We start from the raw sequence: 20,025 nt of genomic DNA, 5'->3' as shown, positions 1-20,025 counted from the left end.
TATATATTGTCCTTTACTAAATTTTACATTATCCCTTTGAGTTAGATACTATTACTATACCCATTTTACCAAATAGCAACCTGAGGCACAGAGAAGTCAAGTGACTTGACCAAGGTCATACAGCTAATAAGTGGTGGAGCTAGGATTTGAATGTCTATGGTGTCAGTGGTATTCTTAGATACGTAGATCATTGACATATTGTGCCTTCCCTCAACACAGCTTGTGAAACAGTGTTTGAGGGTATGTTGATAACTTTGCATAAAATTATTATTATATTTTCAGTAATGAATTTTTATTTTTATTTGTGTTTTTAGGACATTCAGTCAGAAGAAGGCTGCTATTGAAAGAGAGTATGCACAGGTAAGCTTGCAAGTGAAGGTCCCCATCCTCTCATACTTCTTTGGCTTAAGGGCGGATATGGTTGTTGGAGAGAAGCATTGGTATCCCTGCATTCTCCTTTTCTTTGGCTCTCTCACTTTTTTCCTCCTTTTACTCCGTTTGAATCTTCAGATGAGGAGCTGAGTTGCTTCTTACTACAAAGAAGTTTATGAACATTCTGGGAGAAGATAATATTCACAATATTTTGAAGTATTTACAAGTATAAATAATAGTGAATAGAATTCACAAGTATATATATTCACAACTGTACATTTCATCCCTATGACTCATTTATTTTGTAACTGAAAGTTTGCTCCATTTGATTTCTCTCACCTGTTTTACTTATCTGGTCACTTGTCTCATAAAAAGCTTTTTTGAATAATCCAGGTTTTTTTCTTCATGATTAGATTTAGGTTAAATTTTTAGCAAAAATACTGCACAGGTGAGGTTGAGCCTAATGAGGTTTTATGGTTTCTTGTGGTGACAGATAAAGTAGAGCACATCACTGATATTGCCAATTTTCTAGCCTGATTGAATCTTTAACAATGATAGTAGAGCATTTTATCATTTATCAGTTTTCAAGATTATCTCATACCTTTTCTGTTTTTTGTTTTTTTGTGCTAAAAAATGAATATTTGTTATGTTAAAAACATTTGCAAGGCATAATTAAAGAAAAATTGAACACCTGAGAATGTTTTAGTTTTAACTTACACATTTCAGTTTAAATTGTTAAATTTTTAAAAATGTCAAAGCTGGTATATTCTTAGCTTTCATTTATACACATTTAAAAATCCACTGAAAATCAGAACATTTATCTTTGCTGTGGAAATTTCCTTTAGAGAGTCTGCTAGTTGTTAAATTGAAAGTATGTGGAACATTTATACTGCCAACTATCTAATGGATAGTATTTAATAATGACACTTCCTTTCTGGGACGTTCCATAGTTTTGGCTATTATTTGTTGTTGGTACGTCATCTAAACAGCCAAGACTATTTAAATATATTTAAAAGAAATGGAATCATAATTTATGTGAACAACTTCTTTGAATTTTTAGTTTTCTTTATCAATTTTACCAATTTTAAAGCAGTCTTTTAAAATATGGTAGTTGTGTTTTCATTTCTTTTTTATATTTAATACTCTTTTTTTCCATGTGCTATACAATAGGTCTTTGTTGGTTATCCATTTATAGCAGTGTATTTAATATTCTTTTAAGCATTTTAATATTTTGGTTCATCTCTGTCAGGAGCTTAGTCTTATGAATATTGATAATTTCCTTAGTTGAACTGTAGATGAATGGGAAATCTATGCTCTATAAGGAATTACTCTAATTTTCTTATAAAAGTATTATTTTAAAATTAGTTTAAGATATACCACTTTTCATGTGTTGAGAAAATATTTTGAGCACTCTTTCAGCTTCTGTGGATATGAGTGCCCAAAAAAGAAGAAGAAAAAAAAGTCCTAGCACTTACAGAACTTTGATGGTTGTATATTAACTTCTAATTAAAAGTATTAAATTCTTTCTCTTCAGGGAGTTCCCGGGTGGTCCAGTGGTTAGGACTCTGCACTGTGTCAAGGGTTTGATTCCTGTTTGGAGAACTAAAATCCCATAGGCTGTGCAGTGCAGCCAAAAAGAATAATAATAAAATTTAAAAATAAAAAATAAAATTCTCTTCAAAACAACTGATGTGGCATTATAGTCAGTTGAAAAGAATGAAGTTATTACTTCATAGAAGTTATTACTTTATAGAAAGTTATTACTTGTGGTATATGTTGTCATCGTCTACACGAAGAATTAATGCTCCAAAAAGTTTGAGTAGTATTTGTGAGATTTAGAGATCATACAGATGAGCTGTCCCAATAGAAAAATGTGAAGGAAAAGAATTTAAGTGGGATTGATCAGATGACAGCAACTTGAAAAATAGTACCTCAAGTACATGCAGACTAAGCTTGTAATATATTTTTAGGGGAATGTTAGAAGAAAGAAAGAAAATAACACAGTATATCCTTATTTACACTTGAAGCAATTTGAGCCCTGAATTTTTTCAGGGTTCTTGCTACTTTCAATTTCCTATGAGAGTATTAATGTTTTATTTTTAAGCACGGTTTGTGAAATTCATTTTGTAATTCTCCAGAAATAATAGATGTATGGCATATCTATTTATACAAATAGAGCAAATGAATCTCTAAAAACACAGAAGCAGTGTGAGTCATTAAACAGCATTAAGTATTAGGGTGAAATTTAGTCTGGCTTTTGACTACAGTTAGCTAACCACTGAGGTATTGGTAAAATTATTTGGAATACTCAGACTGAAGTTGCTAAAGGCGAGTTCTGTGTATTAATATACTTCCTGTAGTCTTTGGCAAAATGCTGCTAGTGAAGGAAGGATACAAAAGGTTACTGTGGCTGGAGAGAAAGAGCAGGAAAAGTTTGTGGGCTTTAAGGGCGGCTCCTTGTCTGAGGACAAACACAGAGCAAATACAGACACCCTGTCAAAAAGCCTGTGGTATCATACAGTCTCACCTCAAGTGCAACTTTTTGCTATTTTTATTCTTTTAAGAAAGAAATTTATGAAGAGTTGGGCATATTACCCACTATACTGTGTGTGTGGCAGGGTTCTTTTTTGGTGAATTTCCTCACAGTAAAAGTTTCAAATGTAACTTAATTTAGCTGTGTCCAGTTAGGTTTCTGGCCATTGCTCTTAAAGAAGCATTGGTGAAGTTATTTAAAATAGTGGACTGTATACTTGGAGTTTTCTATTTTGTTAGCCTTGTCCTGTAGAGCAATAAAGACAACTATCTTGAGAAAAAGTTGAGAATTATTTTCTGTGTTCATGTTGATACTTATGTTTTAAAATTATTTTACTTTTGAACTCCTTAACTTATGCAACAATAATTAGAAATAAGTTTTGGGAGGAAAGCAGACAGATTTTTTTCCTCAAAATACTTGATATACATAGTTTGATTTTTAAAGTTTTAAGAACTGTTAGGAGAAACAGTGGTCGATATGAGTAAATTTTAGTTTTCTTAGGCATGTAGCTTTGCTATTATAGTTTTGTCTTTTTTTAGAAACTTTGTTATATTTAGTTTTATTATCTTGCTTGTTTATTTGTTTTAATTTTAAGAACTTATTTAGCTCTGATCACACATATAATTGAGGATTTATATGCAGAATATACTTTTAAATTTTATTTTTTATTTTTTCATTGAAGTATAATCAATTTACAATATTTTATTAGTTTCCCAGTGTACATACAGTATAGTGACTCAGTTTCTTGCATATTATATTCCATTATAGGTTATTATAGGAAATTAGGTATAATTCCCTGTGCTGTACAGTAAATCCTTATTGCTTATCTATCTTATGTATAGTAGTTTGTTAATTTTATACCCCTAATTTGTTCCTTCCTCCTTCCCTTTTCCCTTTTGTAACCACAAGTTTGTTTTCTATATCTTTGAGTCTCTTTTTGTTTTACCTATACCTTGATTTGTATTTTTAGATTCCACATATAAGTGATATCATATAGTATTTGTCTTTCTCTGTGTGACTTATTTCACGAAGCATTATATTCTCTAGGTGTGTCTACAGTGTTGCAAATGGAGGTGTTTCGTTCTTTTTTATGGTTGAGTTCATATTCCAGTGCATGTGCCACATGTGTGTATCTCATATCTTCTTAACCCAGTTGTTCCTTGATGGGCTCTTGGGTTGCCTCCATGTTATCATGACTGTTGTAAATGGTGCTGCTATGAACATCAAGATGCATATATCTTTTCAAATTAGTGTTTTCATTTTTTCCTCATACAGATCCAGGAGTGGAATTGTTGGATCATATGGTAACTCTAGTTTCTTGAGGAACCTCCTAGTGGCTGTTCCTAGGCCCCTCCTAGAACTGTTCCTAGTGGCTACACCAATTTACATTCCCACCAACCATGTAGAAAGGTTCTGTTTTCTTTAATGGCTGGCTCCTTAAAGGGAAAAAGTGAAAAATGACAGGAGAGAAAACTATCAAGTCTGAGAACGAGAAAGAAAAAGAATTGAAAAAAAGAAAACAAAGCCTAAAGAAACTGTGATACTATTAAACAGACTAATTATACATTGTAGGAGTCCCAGCAGGAGAAGAGAGAAAAGGTAAGAACCAGGCTTTGAGTGGTGTTATATAATGTTTGAACAGGTTATAGTCCACTTAGTTTTTTTAAAAAGAAACTTTTAATGAGGATAGTGGATATACCAGGACAATACATGATTTGCATTGTTAAAATAGGAATATTTTTTGATATTATCATAAATGAGATTGTTTTCTTAGTTTTCTTTTTGTATAGGTTGTTGATATAAAGAAGCACAACTGATTTTAGTATGTTGATTTTTGTTTTCTTCAACTTTAATAAATTCATTTATTCTGATAGGTTTTTTTTAATAGAGTCTTTAGTGTTTTCTGCATATGGGATTATGTATTTGTAAACAGATATAATTTTGCTTTTTCCTTTCTGATTTGGATGCCTTTTCTTTATTTTTTCTTGTCTGATTGCTCTTGCTAGTACTTCCAGCATTATGTTGAATAGAAGTGGCAAGAGTGAGCACCTTATGTAAGTTGTGTATAGAACTTTCTAATCATGTTTTGGACTAGTAAGTTTTAAAGTCAAGAATCTAGTCAGTTTGATTTTTAGGTGATTGATGGGCAAATTGTGATGATATCCAGTTATAACAATGTTACACTGATAGGTTACATCTGAGATTGTCTATTTAAACTTGAATATTGGTATATGTAATATGTACTATGTAATGCCTGATTTTCAGAGTCCTTTGCGCAGTAGTAACCTCAGATCTTAATGCCAAGTTGCTACAGCATAAACCTGACTGGTTTCATGCCTTTCGAAAAAGTGTTGTAGAACTTTTAAAGAATGCAGAATTAGCAGTCCTGGCAGCTCAATGCCTCATGCCTCTCTTAGTTCATTGAAGGCTGAGGTATTCTCATTCCTGGTATTGCTGTGGGGGTGCAATACATTATGTGGGAAGCTCTGACTTAGAGCTAGTAGATATGGAACATACTCTCCTTTAGAGCCTCAAAAAGAAACCAAGGCTGCTGACACCTTTATTTCAGACTTCTAGTCAGCAGAATTCTGGGAGAATACATTTCTTTTTTAAAAAAATTATTTATTTACTTGACTGTGTTGGGTCTTTGTTGTTTGGGCTTTCTCTAGTTGTGGCGAGTAGGGACTACTGTCTAGTTGTGCATGGGCTTCTCACTGCTGTGGCTTCTCTTGTTGCGGAGCTCGGGCTCGAGAGCATGCGGGCTTCAGTAGTTGCAGGTCACGGGCTTTAGATTACAGGCTCAGTAGTTATGGAGCATGGGCTTAGTTCTCCTGTGTTGTGTGGGATCTTTCTGGACCAGGGATCAAACTGGTCCATGTCTTTGGTATTGGCAGGTGGATTCTTTACCACTGAGCTACCAGGGAAGCCCTATTTCTCTTTTAAGCCACCTAGTTTATGATACTTTGTTAACAGCAGCTCTTGGAAACTAGTATAGTAACCAACAATAATTTTCTTATTCTGGTATTAATTTGAGATGCTTGATGTAGCCACATGTATAAATATGATTGAAAAGAGGATCTTTTCCCTCCTAACTTAAGATAACCATAGTTTTTGGTATACTAAGTATATGCTAGACATCATTATTTTATTTAAATTCTTAAACACTGTAGGATACTATTATATCTTGTACTTTAAAAGTAAGTCCCCAAGACTCAGTAAGGGGAACCATCATGCAGTCTGAATGTTGGTGTCTGACCAAAAGCCTATGTTTTCTTTCCTCTCTCACTGTTTCTTTATGTACTAACAGAGGTCAGTTTCTGTTGGTGGCAGTAGCTAGTATTTATAGATTTTCTTCTTTAACTCACAATTTACATTTGTATAATCTACTCAGATAAAGAATGATGGTCTGTTAAATGTGCGTTTTCCTGAAGTTCTGAGTTGTATATAATTTTAGTATTTGTTTGCATTTTTTATTTTCAGCCAAAGGCCAGAATATAGAAATAAATTATATCATTCTATTCATCTGGGATCATTGAATAACTAAAACCATTAAGTACCAAAAATTTCTCATGGAAGTTCCGAAAACTTTAGAGTTACCTCTAGAGAATCAGAATGATTACAATATCCATTCTTATTTATTAGCAGCTTAAAATAGATCATTCAGAACAAATGGCTAGTGATAGATTTTTATTTAAGAGAGCCCCCCAAATGGAGTAAATGCTAATAAAGATGAATGTAATTCATAGAGTATCATCTATCCCATTTATGATGACTGGTTATAGAGAAAATCAGACCTTTAAAGTATCTTCAGTGGAAGAAAATGTCATGGTCTTGAACATGATGGTTTTGTGTTCATGTTTGATGACAGATGTTTTGGAGGGGGACTGGTGACAATGCTGAATAAATATTGAAACACTGCAGAAATCAAATGCGTATTTGTGCAGCTTCTTCATTCAATCCCTTTGCAAATAGTATTTATTAACAGTGTAGTTTGGCTAACATTGAAGACCTACCATGTGGCAGCTGTTCTTAGGTGGTGAGAATGTCTTTAATAACATTAGAATATTTCCTTTTCAAAGTGAAGTGAAAATTTGTATGGGTAATGGAAAATAACATTTTAATTGGCCTTGTTGTTCTTCCGTTGCTAAGTCGTGCCTGATTCTTTGTGACCCATTGACTGTCCTTCACTAGAACTTTGCAAATATATTATAGAAGTAGAGTTTTTAAAAATGGTATATATAGGTAGTTAATTTGATATTATATATAGTTTAAGCTTTAGAGTTAGAAAGAAGGGGCATGCATTCTAGGATATTAAAAATCTGAAAGAAGAGAAGCAGTCTCTAAAATAAAATATTTTTATTAATTTGTAGTTATTAGCAGGAATAATATAGAACTGTTTCTTTGTGATGAAATTGAATTGTTACATTCTTCATTAAAGTAAAAAGGATGTGGTTACTGTCTTTGAGTTAAGTCTTAGTCTAATGGAGAAATAGATCCATAAACCAATGAAACTAGCTCACCTAGTTTTGTGTAAGAGAACCATTATCCATTGTTAAATAAATACATGTCTAGGAAGCATCACTATGAACAAAGCTAGTGGATGTGATGGAATTCCAGTTGAGCTATTTCAAATCCTGAAAGATGATGCTGTGAAAGTGCTGCACTCAACATGCCAGCAAATTTGGAAAAGTCAGCAGTGGCCACAGGACTGGAAAAGGTCAGTTTTCATTCCAATCCCAAAGAAAGGCAATCACAAAGAATGCTCAAACTATCACACAGTTGCACTCATCTCACATGCTAGAAAAGTGATGCTTAAAATTCTCCAAGTCAGGCTTCACCAGTAAGAGAACCGTGAACTTCCAGATGTTCAAACTGGATTTAGAAAAGGCAGAGGAACCAGAAATCAAATTGCCATCTTCTGGATCATCAAAAAAGCAAGAGAGTTCCAGAAAAACATCTATTTCTGCTTTATTGACTATGCCAAAGCCTTCGACTGTGTGGATCACCACAAACTGTGGAAAATTCTGAAAGAGATGGAAATACCAGGCCGCCTGACCTGCCTCTTGAGAAACCTGTATGCAGGTCAGGAAGCAACAGTTAGAACTGGACATGGACGAACAGACTGGTTCCAAATAGGAAAAGGAGTACGTCAAGGCTGTATATTGTCACCCTGCTTATTTAACTTATATGCAAAGTACATCATGAGAAATGCTGGACTGGATGAAGCACAAGATGGAATCAAGACTGCTGGGAGAAATATCAATAACCTCAGATATGCAGACGACACCACCCTTATGGCAGAAAGTAAAGAAGAACTAAAGAGCCTCTTGATGAAAGTGAAAGAGAAGAGTGAAAAAGTTGGCTTAAAGCTCAACATTCAGAAAACTAAGATCATGGCATCCAGTCCCATCACTTCATGGCAAACAGATGGGAAAACAGTTGGAAACAGTGGCTGACTTTATTTTTCTGGGCTCCAAAATCATGCAGATGGTGATTACAGCCATGAAATTCAAAGACTCTTACTCCTTGGAAGGAAAGTTATGACCAACCTAGACAGCATATTAGAAAGCAGAGACATTACTTTGTCAACAAAGGTCCATCAAGTCAAGGCTATGGTTTTTCCAGTGGTCATGTATGGATGTGAGAGTTGGACTATAAAGAAAGCTGAGTGCCAAAGAATTGATGCTTTTTTTGAGCTGTGGTGTTGGAGAAGACTCTTGAGAGTCCCTTGGACTGCAGAGAGATCCAACCAGTCCACCCTAAAGGAGATCAGTCCTGGGTGTTCATTGGAAGGACATGTTGAAGCTGAAACTCCAATACGTTGGCCACCTGATGTGAAGAGCTGACTCATTTGAAAAGACCCTGATGCTGGGAGAGATTGAGGGCAGGAGGAGAAGGGGACGACAGAGGATGAGATGGTTGGATGGCATCACCAACTCGATGGACATGGGTTTGGGTGGACTCCGGGAGTTGGTGATGGACAGGGAGGCCTGGAGTGCTGTGGTTCTTGGGGTTGCAAAGAATCAGACATGACTGAGTGACTGAGTGCTGATCTGAGTGCTCCTCAATAGAGCACTGCTTCATAGTATTGTCCATGTGAGAGACGGTTTTTTGCACTTTAAATCACCAGTTCAGTTGAGTTTGAATTTGAAATTCATATCTGAAATCACTTATCTTTTCTGTTAATGTGCATGTTATGTATTTTATGACCAGCAGTCACATAGGTCTCTTGTTTGTTGTATCTGAACATCAGTTCTGTAGTAAGTAGGACTGTCTGTCTCTTTGATGAATTCTCTACATAACCTGCAGAGTGGATTCTGGACAAGCAGCATAGCCTTATTTTAAATCAGCTGGTCCCAAAGAATGTAAAAATTGGGTGAAATTCTATCCAACCGTTTAATGTAATGTATGAGTAAAAATAATGAACAGAAGTTTTATTTTAAGTTAAATTTTAGTTTAAACTGCTGTTACTCTAATATAAATTGTTGCTCTTGCTAATTCTCTAAGTTGGTTTGCTTTATGGATTTTCTGAGAAAGCAGGAAGTGACCTAATGCTTTAGCTTTAAAAGAAGAAACCATAACACTGTCCAGGAAATACTCACACCTCACTTCCCCACCTAGAGAGTCCTTGAATATAGGATTATATTTCCCTCGTAATTTATGTCTAGTACTTAGTACAATATCTGGCACATCATAAATGCTTAAATAACATTTGATGGGTGAAATGAAGAATGCCTTTTTCATGTCTGTTATGAAAATTCCAACTCAGAATAGGAATCAATAAAATGTTATTCTTAAGCCAAAAAGATGATATTGCTAGAAAGAAATAAAAGCATATCTTTTGACCATTAATTGATAGCCACGAGTGGCTTATGTAATATAAATTTCTCCTTTATATTCTCAGAAATCAATCATTTAATGAAGTTTATATTTAAATAGTTTGCAGAAACTTTATTTTTCATAGTAGGATTAAACTCTTACATTCACTTAATGGCATTTGTGTTCAATTTTTAAAATATTGTATGTATACAATTTAACAGAAGTATACTCTTAGTCTTCACAAACTAATAAATGTAAACTAAACATTGATTCAAGGGGTATTCATTTGTATTGAACTGCTACTAATGTTGTTAACTAATTTTAATGAACATATATTAAAATAATTTTATTTATTTATTTGTACTGCAGTGGGTCTTAGTTTCAGCATGTGGGATCTTTCATTGTGGCGTGGGCTTTTTGTTGTCATGCTTGAACACCAGAGTGTGCAGACTTAGTAGTTGCGGTACACAGGCTCAGTTGCCCTGCAGCATGTGTGATCTTAGTTCCCTGACCAGGGATTGAACCTGTGTTCCCTGCATTGGACGGCATATTCTTAACCTGTGGACCACCAGGGAAGTCTCCAAATAATACTTTTTTAGTGACTTAAACATTAGAACTCGATGAATTGTTAAATGTAAGCAAGTGAAAAAAAATGTAAGCAAGTGGCTTCTTAAATCATTTTTTTCAGGGTATCTACAAAGATAAATAAAACTTGATTCTTTATCCTCAGAGGATTTATAGTCATGTAGGATAAAGCAGATATGAGAATGAATATATAGTATAAGGCATAAAGAATAAATAGTAGAAGGCAAAATCAAGTAGTTCGTAAATCGTGGTGTATTTAGCAAGATTATAAACAGAAACAATACATATAATAGTGAATGGTAAGAGAAGACTGTGGATAAGGCATTGACTATCAATTACTTTTGGAATAAGATATGCCAGTTCTTCAACTGAGGCTCTCTTTGTCCAGTTTGGCTCAGTTCTTAAGCACTGGGGCCCATTTTCAATGCTTTTAGATTTTGGGAATTAGGAATCTTGACTCTTTGCTAAATATGGTTCTCTAGAGAATAAGAATTTTCTAAATGAAGAATATAGCTTGATGGCTAATATGGTGTGAATCCTAAGAATGTCACTTACCAGCTGTATAACCTTGGGTGGTTTATTTAACCACTCTGTGCTTCAGATTACCAACCTATAAAAACAGTGTGATGATGATGATAATACCATATAGAGTAGTCATTTGTCTTTATTTCTTATTAGAGTATGCATTCTCATGGATAGACACTTCATAGCAGAATAAATGGAGAGTCTAAGATAAACAAGATAACAGCGCATGTGAATCTATGTGTGTGCATGCACACACTCACATAGATTAAGAATACAATTTAGTGAAGTGAGATTAGAACTATAATTAAAATAAGGGCAGGGAAACTGAACATTTTTGTTATTGTTGTTGTTCAGTTGCTTAGTCATGTCCAGCTCTTGGCGATCCTATGGACTGCAGCACACCAGGCTTCACTGTCCTTCACTATCTCCCAGAGTTTGCTCCAACTCACGTCCATTGAGTCCGTGATGCCATCCAACCATCTCATCCTCTGTCGTCCCCTTCTCCTCCTGCCCTCAAATCTTTCCCAATACCAGGGTCTTTTCCAGTGAGTCAGTTCTTTGCGTCAGATGGCCAAAGTATTGGAGCTTCAGCTTTTCAGTCCTTCCAATGAATATTCATGGTTGATTTCCTTTATGATTGACTGGTTTGATCTCCTTGCTGTCCATGATACTCTTAGGAGTCTTCTCCAGCACCACAACTTGAAAGCATCAATTCTTTGGCACTCAGCTTTCTTTATGGTCTAGCTCTCACTTTTGTACATGACTACTGGAAAAACCATAGCTTTGATGAGCATTTTAGCTCAGTCTAGGATTTTTAATATATTCCAGGTTTCAGTGAGAGAGCAGCTGCTTTTTGCTTTTTTAAAGATACTGTTGATGTTTAGGTCAGAAACAGTGCTGGAATTCTGAGCGATCTAAAGCCCAGATGCTAGTTACCTAAGTACCTTCTCAGATTTTTAAAATATTTTCTCCGACTCGTTAAAAATGATCAGTGCAAACTGAATGAGACCCACCTTTTCTTCTATTTAATTTTCCATTATGTGCTGTTAAATAGTTCTCTATTTCTGTTTTTAATTCAAATAATTCCATTTGTACTTGTGAAGCAAGTACAAATTTAATTTGTACTTGTGCTTCCTTCCAAATTCTTTCTTTGCAGCCAAGTATATTGTAGTCACTATTGTAACAACAACAATAGTCACAACTATTCAACTGTTGTCATATTGAAAGGATGTTAAAATGTTAATATGCTTAATTTTGTTCCCTTTTATTATTAATACATCTAAACATGCAGCAGAGTTGAAGAATATAACAGTTAACACCCATATACCCACCTACCATTTAGTATGCTTGCTATATATAGCACATATGTATACACCCTACCATTTAGTATACTTGCTTTATCACATATCTATCCATATTTTGGTCTTTATTTCATTTAGTATTCCATTTTATTTTTGATGTGTTTCAAAGTAAATGCAGCCATCAGGACTCTTCCCTCTAAATTCCTCAACTAAGCTTTGTTTTTGAAAGATCTATTTTTCCCCCTTTTTATTTCATTCAGCATTGATGTTTTAATGCTTTTTATTTTCTATTTATTTGCTTTATTTTATTTTTATTATTTTTGTTATGACTGCACTGGATCTTCATTGCTGTGCATGGTCTTTCTCTAGTTGCCGCTGGCAGGGGCTACTCTTTGTTGTGGTGCGTGGGCTTCTCAGTGCAGTGGCTTCTCTCTTTGCAGCGCACAGGATCTAGGTGTGTGTGGGTTTCAGTAGTTGCATCACTCAGGCTCAGTAGTTTCAGCATGTGGGCTCAGTAGTTGTGGTGCATGGACTTAGTTGCTCTACAAAATGTGGGATCTTCCCAGACCAGGGATGGAATCCATGTCCCCGTACATTGGCAGGCAATTCTTATCCACTGTACACCAAGGAAGAAGTCCCATTCTCCCTTTTTAATATAGAGAACAGGTTGGCAAGCTACACCCATCTGGCTTGACACCTGCTTTTGTACGTAAAGTTTTATTGGCCCATAGTCAATGCCTATTTGTTAACATTATCTCTGGTTGCTTTCTTGCTGCACTGGCAGAGTTGATACAGGGATCATATGGTCTGCAAAGCCAAGAACGTTTACTCTCTGTCCTTTACAGAAAAAATCTGCAACCACTCATACAGAGGCCATAAAACTTCTTTCTAAATTCATTGATAGTAATTTTGTCAATCAAGGCATTCATCTTCTAGTTAGAAAGAGTTCCTATTTATGTTGAGCAAAAATCTTCTTTTCCAGGTAATCTTCTTGGATGCATGACAGTCTTTTGGGAATTTGAAGACTGCTTGTATGCTTGCTCTCATCTCTTTCTGCAAGTCTGTGCACCACTCCTAGTCTTCTTAGTCCTAAAATTCTGTAGTTTATTCAGTTTACACTTGAATGACCTTTGTAACTCAATTTTAAACTTTTCACCTATCTTGTTTCCTGTCATTATTCCTCAGACATTGATACTCAGATCAGAATCCAGTTTATTAATTCTATGGGTGTGGTTGGCTCAGAGCAGTCTGTTTCTTCTATATTTTTATTTTTATTAAGTTTTACTATGCATTTCTTATGTACTGTTCACCCAGTGATGTTATTACTGTTAATATGGGCTAAGATGCATTATCCTTACAGGTAGCTATATTGTATTAGTGGCTTTTATTGAACTTAAATTCGAAACCACTAAGTCTTTTACATATCTTACTGTTATAGCAGATCTTCTTCATTCTTTTCTGAACCCAGAGCAGAGCTTTTACCTTTGTGAGAGTCCACTATATCGACATAGCTGACTTTGCCAGTTTTATTGAGAAGTTTTTGCTTCTTAAGTCTGTCATTCTTATGTTTTCTATTTTTCTTAGCTGTCCTGTGAGAATTTAATAGTAGTTACTTCATCATCACCTTGCTGTATTTGTGCAATCATTATTGAACACAAGTAAAATTTTTGTGGGAGTTTCTCTTAGAACTTATGGTAAATTGAATAATTTCTCAGCAAATAATCCTCTTCCATCCTTTTCCTTGGGCTGATATATTCATCTCTCTCACTGACTTTGGACTTGATCATATGGCTTCCTTGAGCCAATAGGATGGAGGTGGAAGTGGCAGCAGGCAGTTTCTAAGATGAGACTTTAAGAGCCCTGCAAAGTTTCTTTTAGCTCTCTTGTACTTCACCCATTTCCTACAAGAAAAAAAAATTGCCTCAGCTACTTACTGCCCCTTTGGGTTGGGTTCCAAAATGAAAGATAAGTGAAGGAGAACTGAACTTGATTCACAAACCTAAAGCAGAGATGCTTCAGCCAAATCTGAGTTCATAAGAAATTTGTATTTAATACTGTAACCCACTGGCATTTTTTGGAGTTGTTTGTTATGCAGCGTTAATTCACCAATAGCTGATCCTTATATGGTTAAGCAAGCCATTCTGTTTGTAGGGAATCATCTCTGAAATGCCTATTACTTGTAAATAGCAAAGTGATACTAGACCATCTTGAACCCTGGGTGAAAGGAGATCAGAGATAAATTTTGTGCTAAGGTGCATGTCCATGGCAGGAGATAAGAGATCCTCTGAGGAAAGGGACTATAATTACTAAATTATACAGGATACACAGATACATGCTACTGCTCTGGCTTGTCCCTCAAATGCTTTGGGTCATTTCCTTACTTCTTTGCAGTTTGATTTACTACCATTGTTAGGTTTTTCGACTTTTTTCTATTCTGTTTTCCTATTCCTCCTCATGTTCTGTGACGTTTTATCACTTTTGGAAATAGTACATGTTTGCACAGACTATAAGTAGTATGTAAAGAAATAACAGAATAAGACCATTGGAATTGTAGTTCTGGCTCTACCATTTGTTAACACAATCACTCCAAATAAGTTACTTAAACCATTTCCTCCTCTTCATAGTGGGGTTAATAAATAATTCACAGTTGCTGCTAAGCTGAATTGAAATGACAGAGTCATTGGCTCAGCATCATTTGTATATAGTCATTTAGGAAATACTTATTGAATGAACCCTGAGGAATATAGTGCTTTGCACATTATAAAAAAATCAGTGCATTTTATGGCATTTTGATAATCACAGTCTTAGAAAGTACTTGTTGGTATCATATTGATGTCAAGTGAAAAGAAAAAGAGAATTCGGCTTCTATCTGTGGAATAAAGAACATAAATATTTGCTGCTGAAAATCATGGAACAGTTTTATAGTTGTGTTTTATGTTACATCATGGCTTAATATTTCATTTCAGGACTTTTTACAGTATCCTTGAAAGTGAATAGGTATTGTCAATAGCTGTTGTTTTGGTTTTGTTTTATTTATTTTTTTAAATTTTGGCTGTGCTGTGTCTTCACTGCTGCATGCAGGCATTCTCTAGTTGCGGCAAGCGGGGGCTACTCTTCGTTGCATTGCTCGGACTTCTCATTGTAGTGGCTTCTCTTGTTGTAGTACAGAGGCTCTAGGGTTTTAGTGGTTGTGGTGCATGGGCTTAGTTGCTCTGCGGCATGTGGAATCTTCCTGGACCAGGGATCGAACCCATGTCCCCTGTGTTGTCAGGCAGATTCTTATCCACTGTACCAATAGGTGGTATTTTTTGGTTCTATCTGAAGAACAGATATAAAGAAAGAAAACTGCCTTTATTCATATAGTTCTATCTTTATTTATATAGTTATACCTTTATTCATATAGTTCTATTTATATGAATCCAAGGCAGAATATAAGAAGATTGTTTCTACTGTGTTCCCTCTTCTAGTTTACATTTATTCAGAATATAAATTCAAGTATATATCATGCCACTGAGTATTATGAATGATCATATTCTTTTCATATAACCTTGGATAAGTTACAGTAAAAACAATGAGGCTAACAGCTTTTCTCTCCTATTACTTGGGCATGTATCAGACATTTTGACTGGCTCATAGCAATCTTTTTTTTAATTTAAAAATTAATTGTGCTTTTAACAATTCACATATTACAGAGACACATACACTAAAATCAATTGTCTTCTTTAGTTTCTTTTCAAATTCACCTCCTTTTGTTTGGCATGAGTCTTTTCCTTTTATATGTGCTCAATTAATAGGTAGGTTTTTTAATACTTTATAAAATAAGATCATACTTAAGTTTATTCTGTACTTTGTCTTTCATATTTAATAATATTTTCATCATTGATATATTTCTCAAGTGAATACTTGAAAATTTTACTTTCATTGGCAGCATCATATTATGAATGTAGATTATTATTATGAATGTAGATTATTATTATGAATGTAGATTATTTAACATCCACATTGATCAATCCACATCTCATTAAGCTGTTGAAAACAACACTGCAATGAACATCCTTATCTTGTTACACTTATTCTTCTATTTTAATAATTCTGAAAATGGCACTTCTGTAACAAAACATATCTGTATTAAATTTTTAAATAAATATTAATAAGTCAAACAGTTTTTTTTTCTTTTTAAAAATGCTATAGTAATTTATATTTCTATTAACAGTTTGCTGGAGGATCTGGTGCATCTTCCCCTTACTAGGAGTGGATATTACTAGTCATTAATTTTTTTTTTTTGCCAAGCTGAATCAAAAGCTTTATTTCTCTGAGTACTGGTTTATTTCTGGTTTAAAGCTTTATTGCTTTAATCAGCAACCCCCAAATCTCTGAAGCTTAGCAAGAATAAATTTATTGTTATTTACATAACCTTATTGAAGGAATTTGGTAAGTGGCCCTCATGTGATGGAGTAATTCAGACTTCTTTAATATTGAGGCTCCAAGATTCTTTAGGACCTGAAGTCTTCTGCTGGATCTTCTGCGTCTGGCTAGCAGGAGGAGAAAGAGGGAAATAGATTTGCACAGGGGAGGTATTAATGGGCCACACCTGAATGTGGCACGCATTATTTCTTCCCTCTTTCCATTTGCCAAAACTCAGTCAAATGGTCATATCTAATTTAAGAGGAGGCTGGAAAAATCTCATCTGTGTGTATGCCTTCAAGGACGGGAAAACATGGATACCAGTAAAGCTAGCAGTCTCTGGCATGTTTGATTTTAAAATTCAGAAATAGTGTTTTTTTATTCTGAAAATATTATTTTATCTAGCTATACTGTGTACTGTTGAGCCAGTGTTTTAAGAGAACAATAATAATTGTATGTAATTTAACTGATTAATTCCTTTAGTTACACAAATGGTCAATGGGTCTGGTAACCCAAATAGCAAGGAACAATTAAAGAAATATAAATTTTAGGTGATATATTTTAAATTCTTGGCAGGTTGCCCAGAAAAGTAGGTGAAGAGTGATAAATATTTGCTTATGAAAGCTAATAATATTTGTATTCACTACTTAATAGAGGCTTTTAATGATTTAATCTATGATGCAAAGAGTTTTGTCCTATACCTAATAGAAATCTTGTGTATATTTCATTAAATTTATAACTGAGTATTTCATTTTTTAAATGATTATATAAATGGTATTATGATTTAAGTTCCACTTTTCATTGCTGGTTTGTAAGAAAGTAAATGACTCTTGTATATTAACTTTGTATCCTGCAACCTTCCTACAGTTTGTTCCAGAGGGTTTTTTTGTTGTTGATATTTTAGGATTTTCCACATAGATGATCATGTCATCTGCAAACAAAAGGCAGTTTTATTTCTTTCTTTCCAATCTGTATACCTTTTATTTCTTTTCCCTGTCTTATTACATTAGCTAGTATTTCCAGTATGATTTCAAAAAGGAGTAGTGAGAGGGGACACCCTTGCCTTGTTATCTTAGCAGGGAAGCCTCAAATTACCCGCCACTAAGTATAATACTAGTATTTATCAAGTTGAGAGAATTCCTCTTTTGCACACATGTATGCTCAGTTGCTTTAGTTGTGTCTGACCCTTCAACCCCATGGACTGTAGCCTGCCAGGCTCCTCTGTCAATGGGATTCTCCAGGCAAGAATACTGGAGTGGATCACCTTGCCCTCCTCCCGGGGATCTTCTTGACCCAGGGATCAAACCCATGTCTCCCGTAACTCCTGCACCGTAGGTGGATTCTTTACCCACTGAGCCACCTGGGAAGCCCAATTCCTAGTTTACTGAGAGTTTTATCATAAGTGGGTGTTAGGTTTTGTCAGATGCTTTTTCTGCATCTATTGATATGATAATATGACTTTCTTCTTTTTGACCTGTTGATGTGATGGATTACATTAATTGATTTTCAAATGTTGAATCAACCTTGCATACCTGGGATAAATCTCACTTGGTCATGGCGTATTTTATATATACATCATTGGGTTCAATTTGTTAGTATTTTATTGAGAATTTTTGCATCTACACTCATGAGTTTAGATCTGTAGTTTTCTTGTAATGTCTTTGTCTAGTTTTGGTATTAAGGTAATGCTGGCCTCATGGAGTAAGTTAGAAAGTATCCATTCTGCTGTGTCCTCTGAAAGAGATTCTAGAGGATTGAAATAATTTCTTCCTTAAGTGTTTGGTGGAATTCACCAGTGAACCCATCTGGACCTGGTGCTTTCTCTTTTGGAAATTTATTATTGATTTAGTATCTTTAATCACTTGAACATCAATGATTTAAATGTACCAATTAAAAGACTGGATCAACAAATAAGACCCAACAATATGTTGTTGACAACAAATGTATTTTATATATATGTTTGTGTATATATATGTGTGTGTGTGTGTATATTCAGGGGAGGTCTGTTCATATTGTTTATTTCTTCTTGTGTGAGTTTTGGGGCAGATTGTGTCATTCAAGGAATTAGTCCATTTCTTCTAGGTTACTGAATTTATGGGCATAGAGTTACTCATAGTATTCCTTTATTATCCTTTTTATGTCCATAGGATCTGTAGTGATACTCCCATCTTTCATATCCTATGTAAGTAGTTTATATCCTGTCTCTTTTTTTCTTAGCCTGGCTAGAAGCTTATTAATCTAATTGATTTTTTTTCAAAGAATCAGCTTTTAGTTTTATTATATTCTCTGTTGGCTTCCTGTTTTCAATTTCACTGATTTCTAAGTCTTATTATTATTTCTTTTCTTGTACTTCCTTTGAATTTAATTTACTATTTTTTCCCCCTCATTTTCTGAGGTGAAACTTAGATTATTGATTTTATTGAAATAAAAGAATTGCTTTATTTGACTTACATTGTTGTGTTAATTTCTGCTGTACAACACAGTGATTCAGTTATACATATATATATATACACATATTCTTTTTCATATTTTTCCATTATGGTTTATCACAGGATATTGAATATAGTTCCCTGTGCTATGTATAGTAGGACCTTTATGTTTGTTCATACTATGTATAATAGTTTGCATCTGCTAATCCCAAATTCACAATTCATCCCATCAACCCCCACCCCCACCCCGGGAACCAGAAGTCTGTTCTCTGTGTCTGTGAGTCTGTTTCTGTTTTGTAGATAAATTCACTTGTGTCATATTTTAGATTCCACATATAAATGATGTCATATGATATTTTTTCTTTTTCTGACTTAACTCACTTAGTATGGTATTCTCTAGGTCCATCCTAAAACATGGAAATTAAATAACACACTTCTAGATAATACATAGGTCAAAGAAGAACCTCAGGAGAAATCTCAAGAGGAATGTTAAAATATGTTATTAAACTGAATGAAAATGTAAACAACTTATCGAAATTTGTTAGATACAATGATAACAGAGTTTAAAAGGGGTATTTATAATATTAAATGCATAACATATTTTCACTGTGGTCTGAGAGCAGTCATTGTGTGATTTCTGGTCTTTAAAATATTTTAAGTTATGTTTTTTGGTCTACTGTGTGATGTGTCTTGGTGAATCTTCCATGTGAACATGAGAAGAATGTGTATTCTACTGTTCTTGTATGAAATAGTTTGTAGATGTCAGTTATTCAATTGATGGTGTTATTGAATTGCACTGTGTCCTTCTTGATATTCTGTCTGCTGGATCTGTCCATTTCCAACAGAGGGGTGCTGGGGTCTCCAAATATGGCAGTGGATGTATCAAAAAAAGAACTTGTAGTTCTTTTTTAAAAAATTTGTTTATTTTAATGGAGGCTAAAAAACAGAGACATTACTTTGCCAGCAAAGGTCTATCTAGTCAAGGCTGTGGTTTTTCTAGTAGTCATGTATGGATGTGAGAGTTGGACTGTAAAGAAAGCTGAGTGCCGAAGAATTG

General features: G+C 34.5%; 1 protein-coding gene across 3 annotated transcripts in view; it reads left to right on the top strand.

Annotated features, from left to right (window-relative positions):
• Positions 1–20,025, top strand: part of FCHSD2 (FCH and double SH3 domains 2) — a 259,190-nt gene that overhangs the window by 51,320 nt on the left and 187,845 nt on the right. For all 3 annotated transcript variants that reach the window (XM_061149638.1, XM_061149628.1, XM_061149647.1), the window contains exon 3: positions 315–360. In XM_061149638.1, coding sequence (XP_061005621.1) covers positions 315–360 — 46 coding nt within the window. The remainder of the gene's footprint in view (positions 1–314; positions 361–20,025) is intronic.

Source organism: Dama dama, chromosome 1 (genome assembly GCF_033118175.1).
Source record: "Dama dama isolate Ldn47 chromosome 1, ASM3311817v1, whole genome shotgun sequence".
NCBI classification, from domain to species: domain Eukaryota; kingdom Metazoa; phylum Chordata; class Mammalia; order Artiodactyla; family Cervidae; genus Dama; species Dama dama.
The sequence above is the reverse complement of the archived record's forward strand: the minus strand, read 5'-3'. Positions and strand labels throughout refer to the sequence as shown.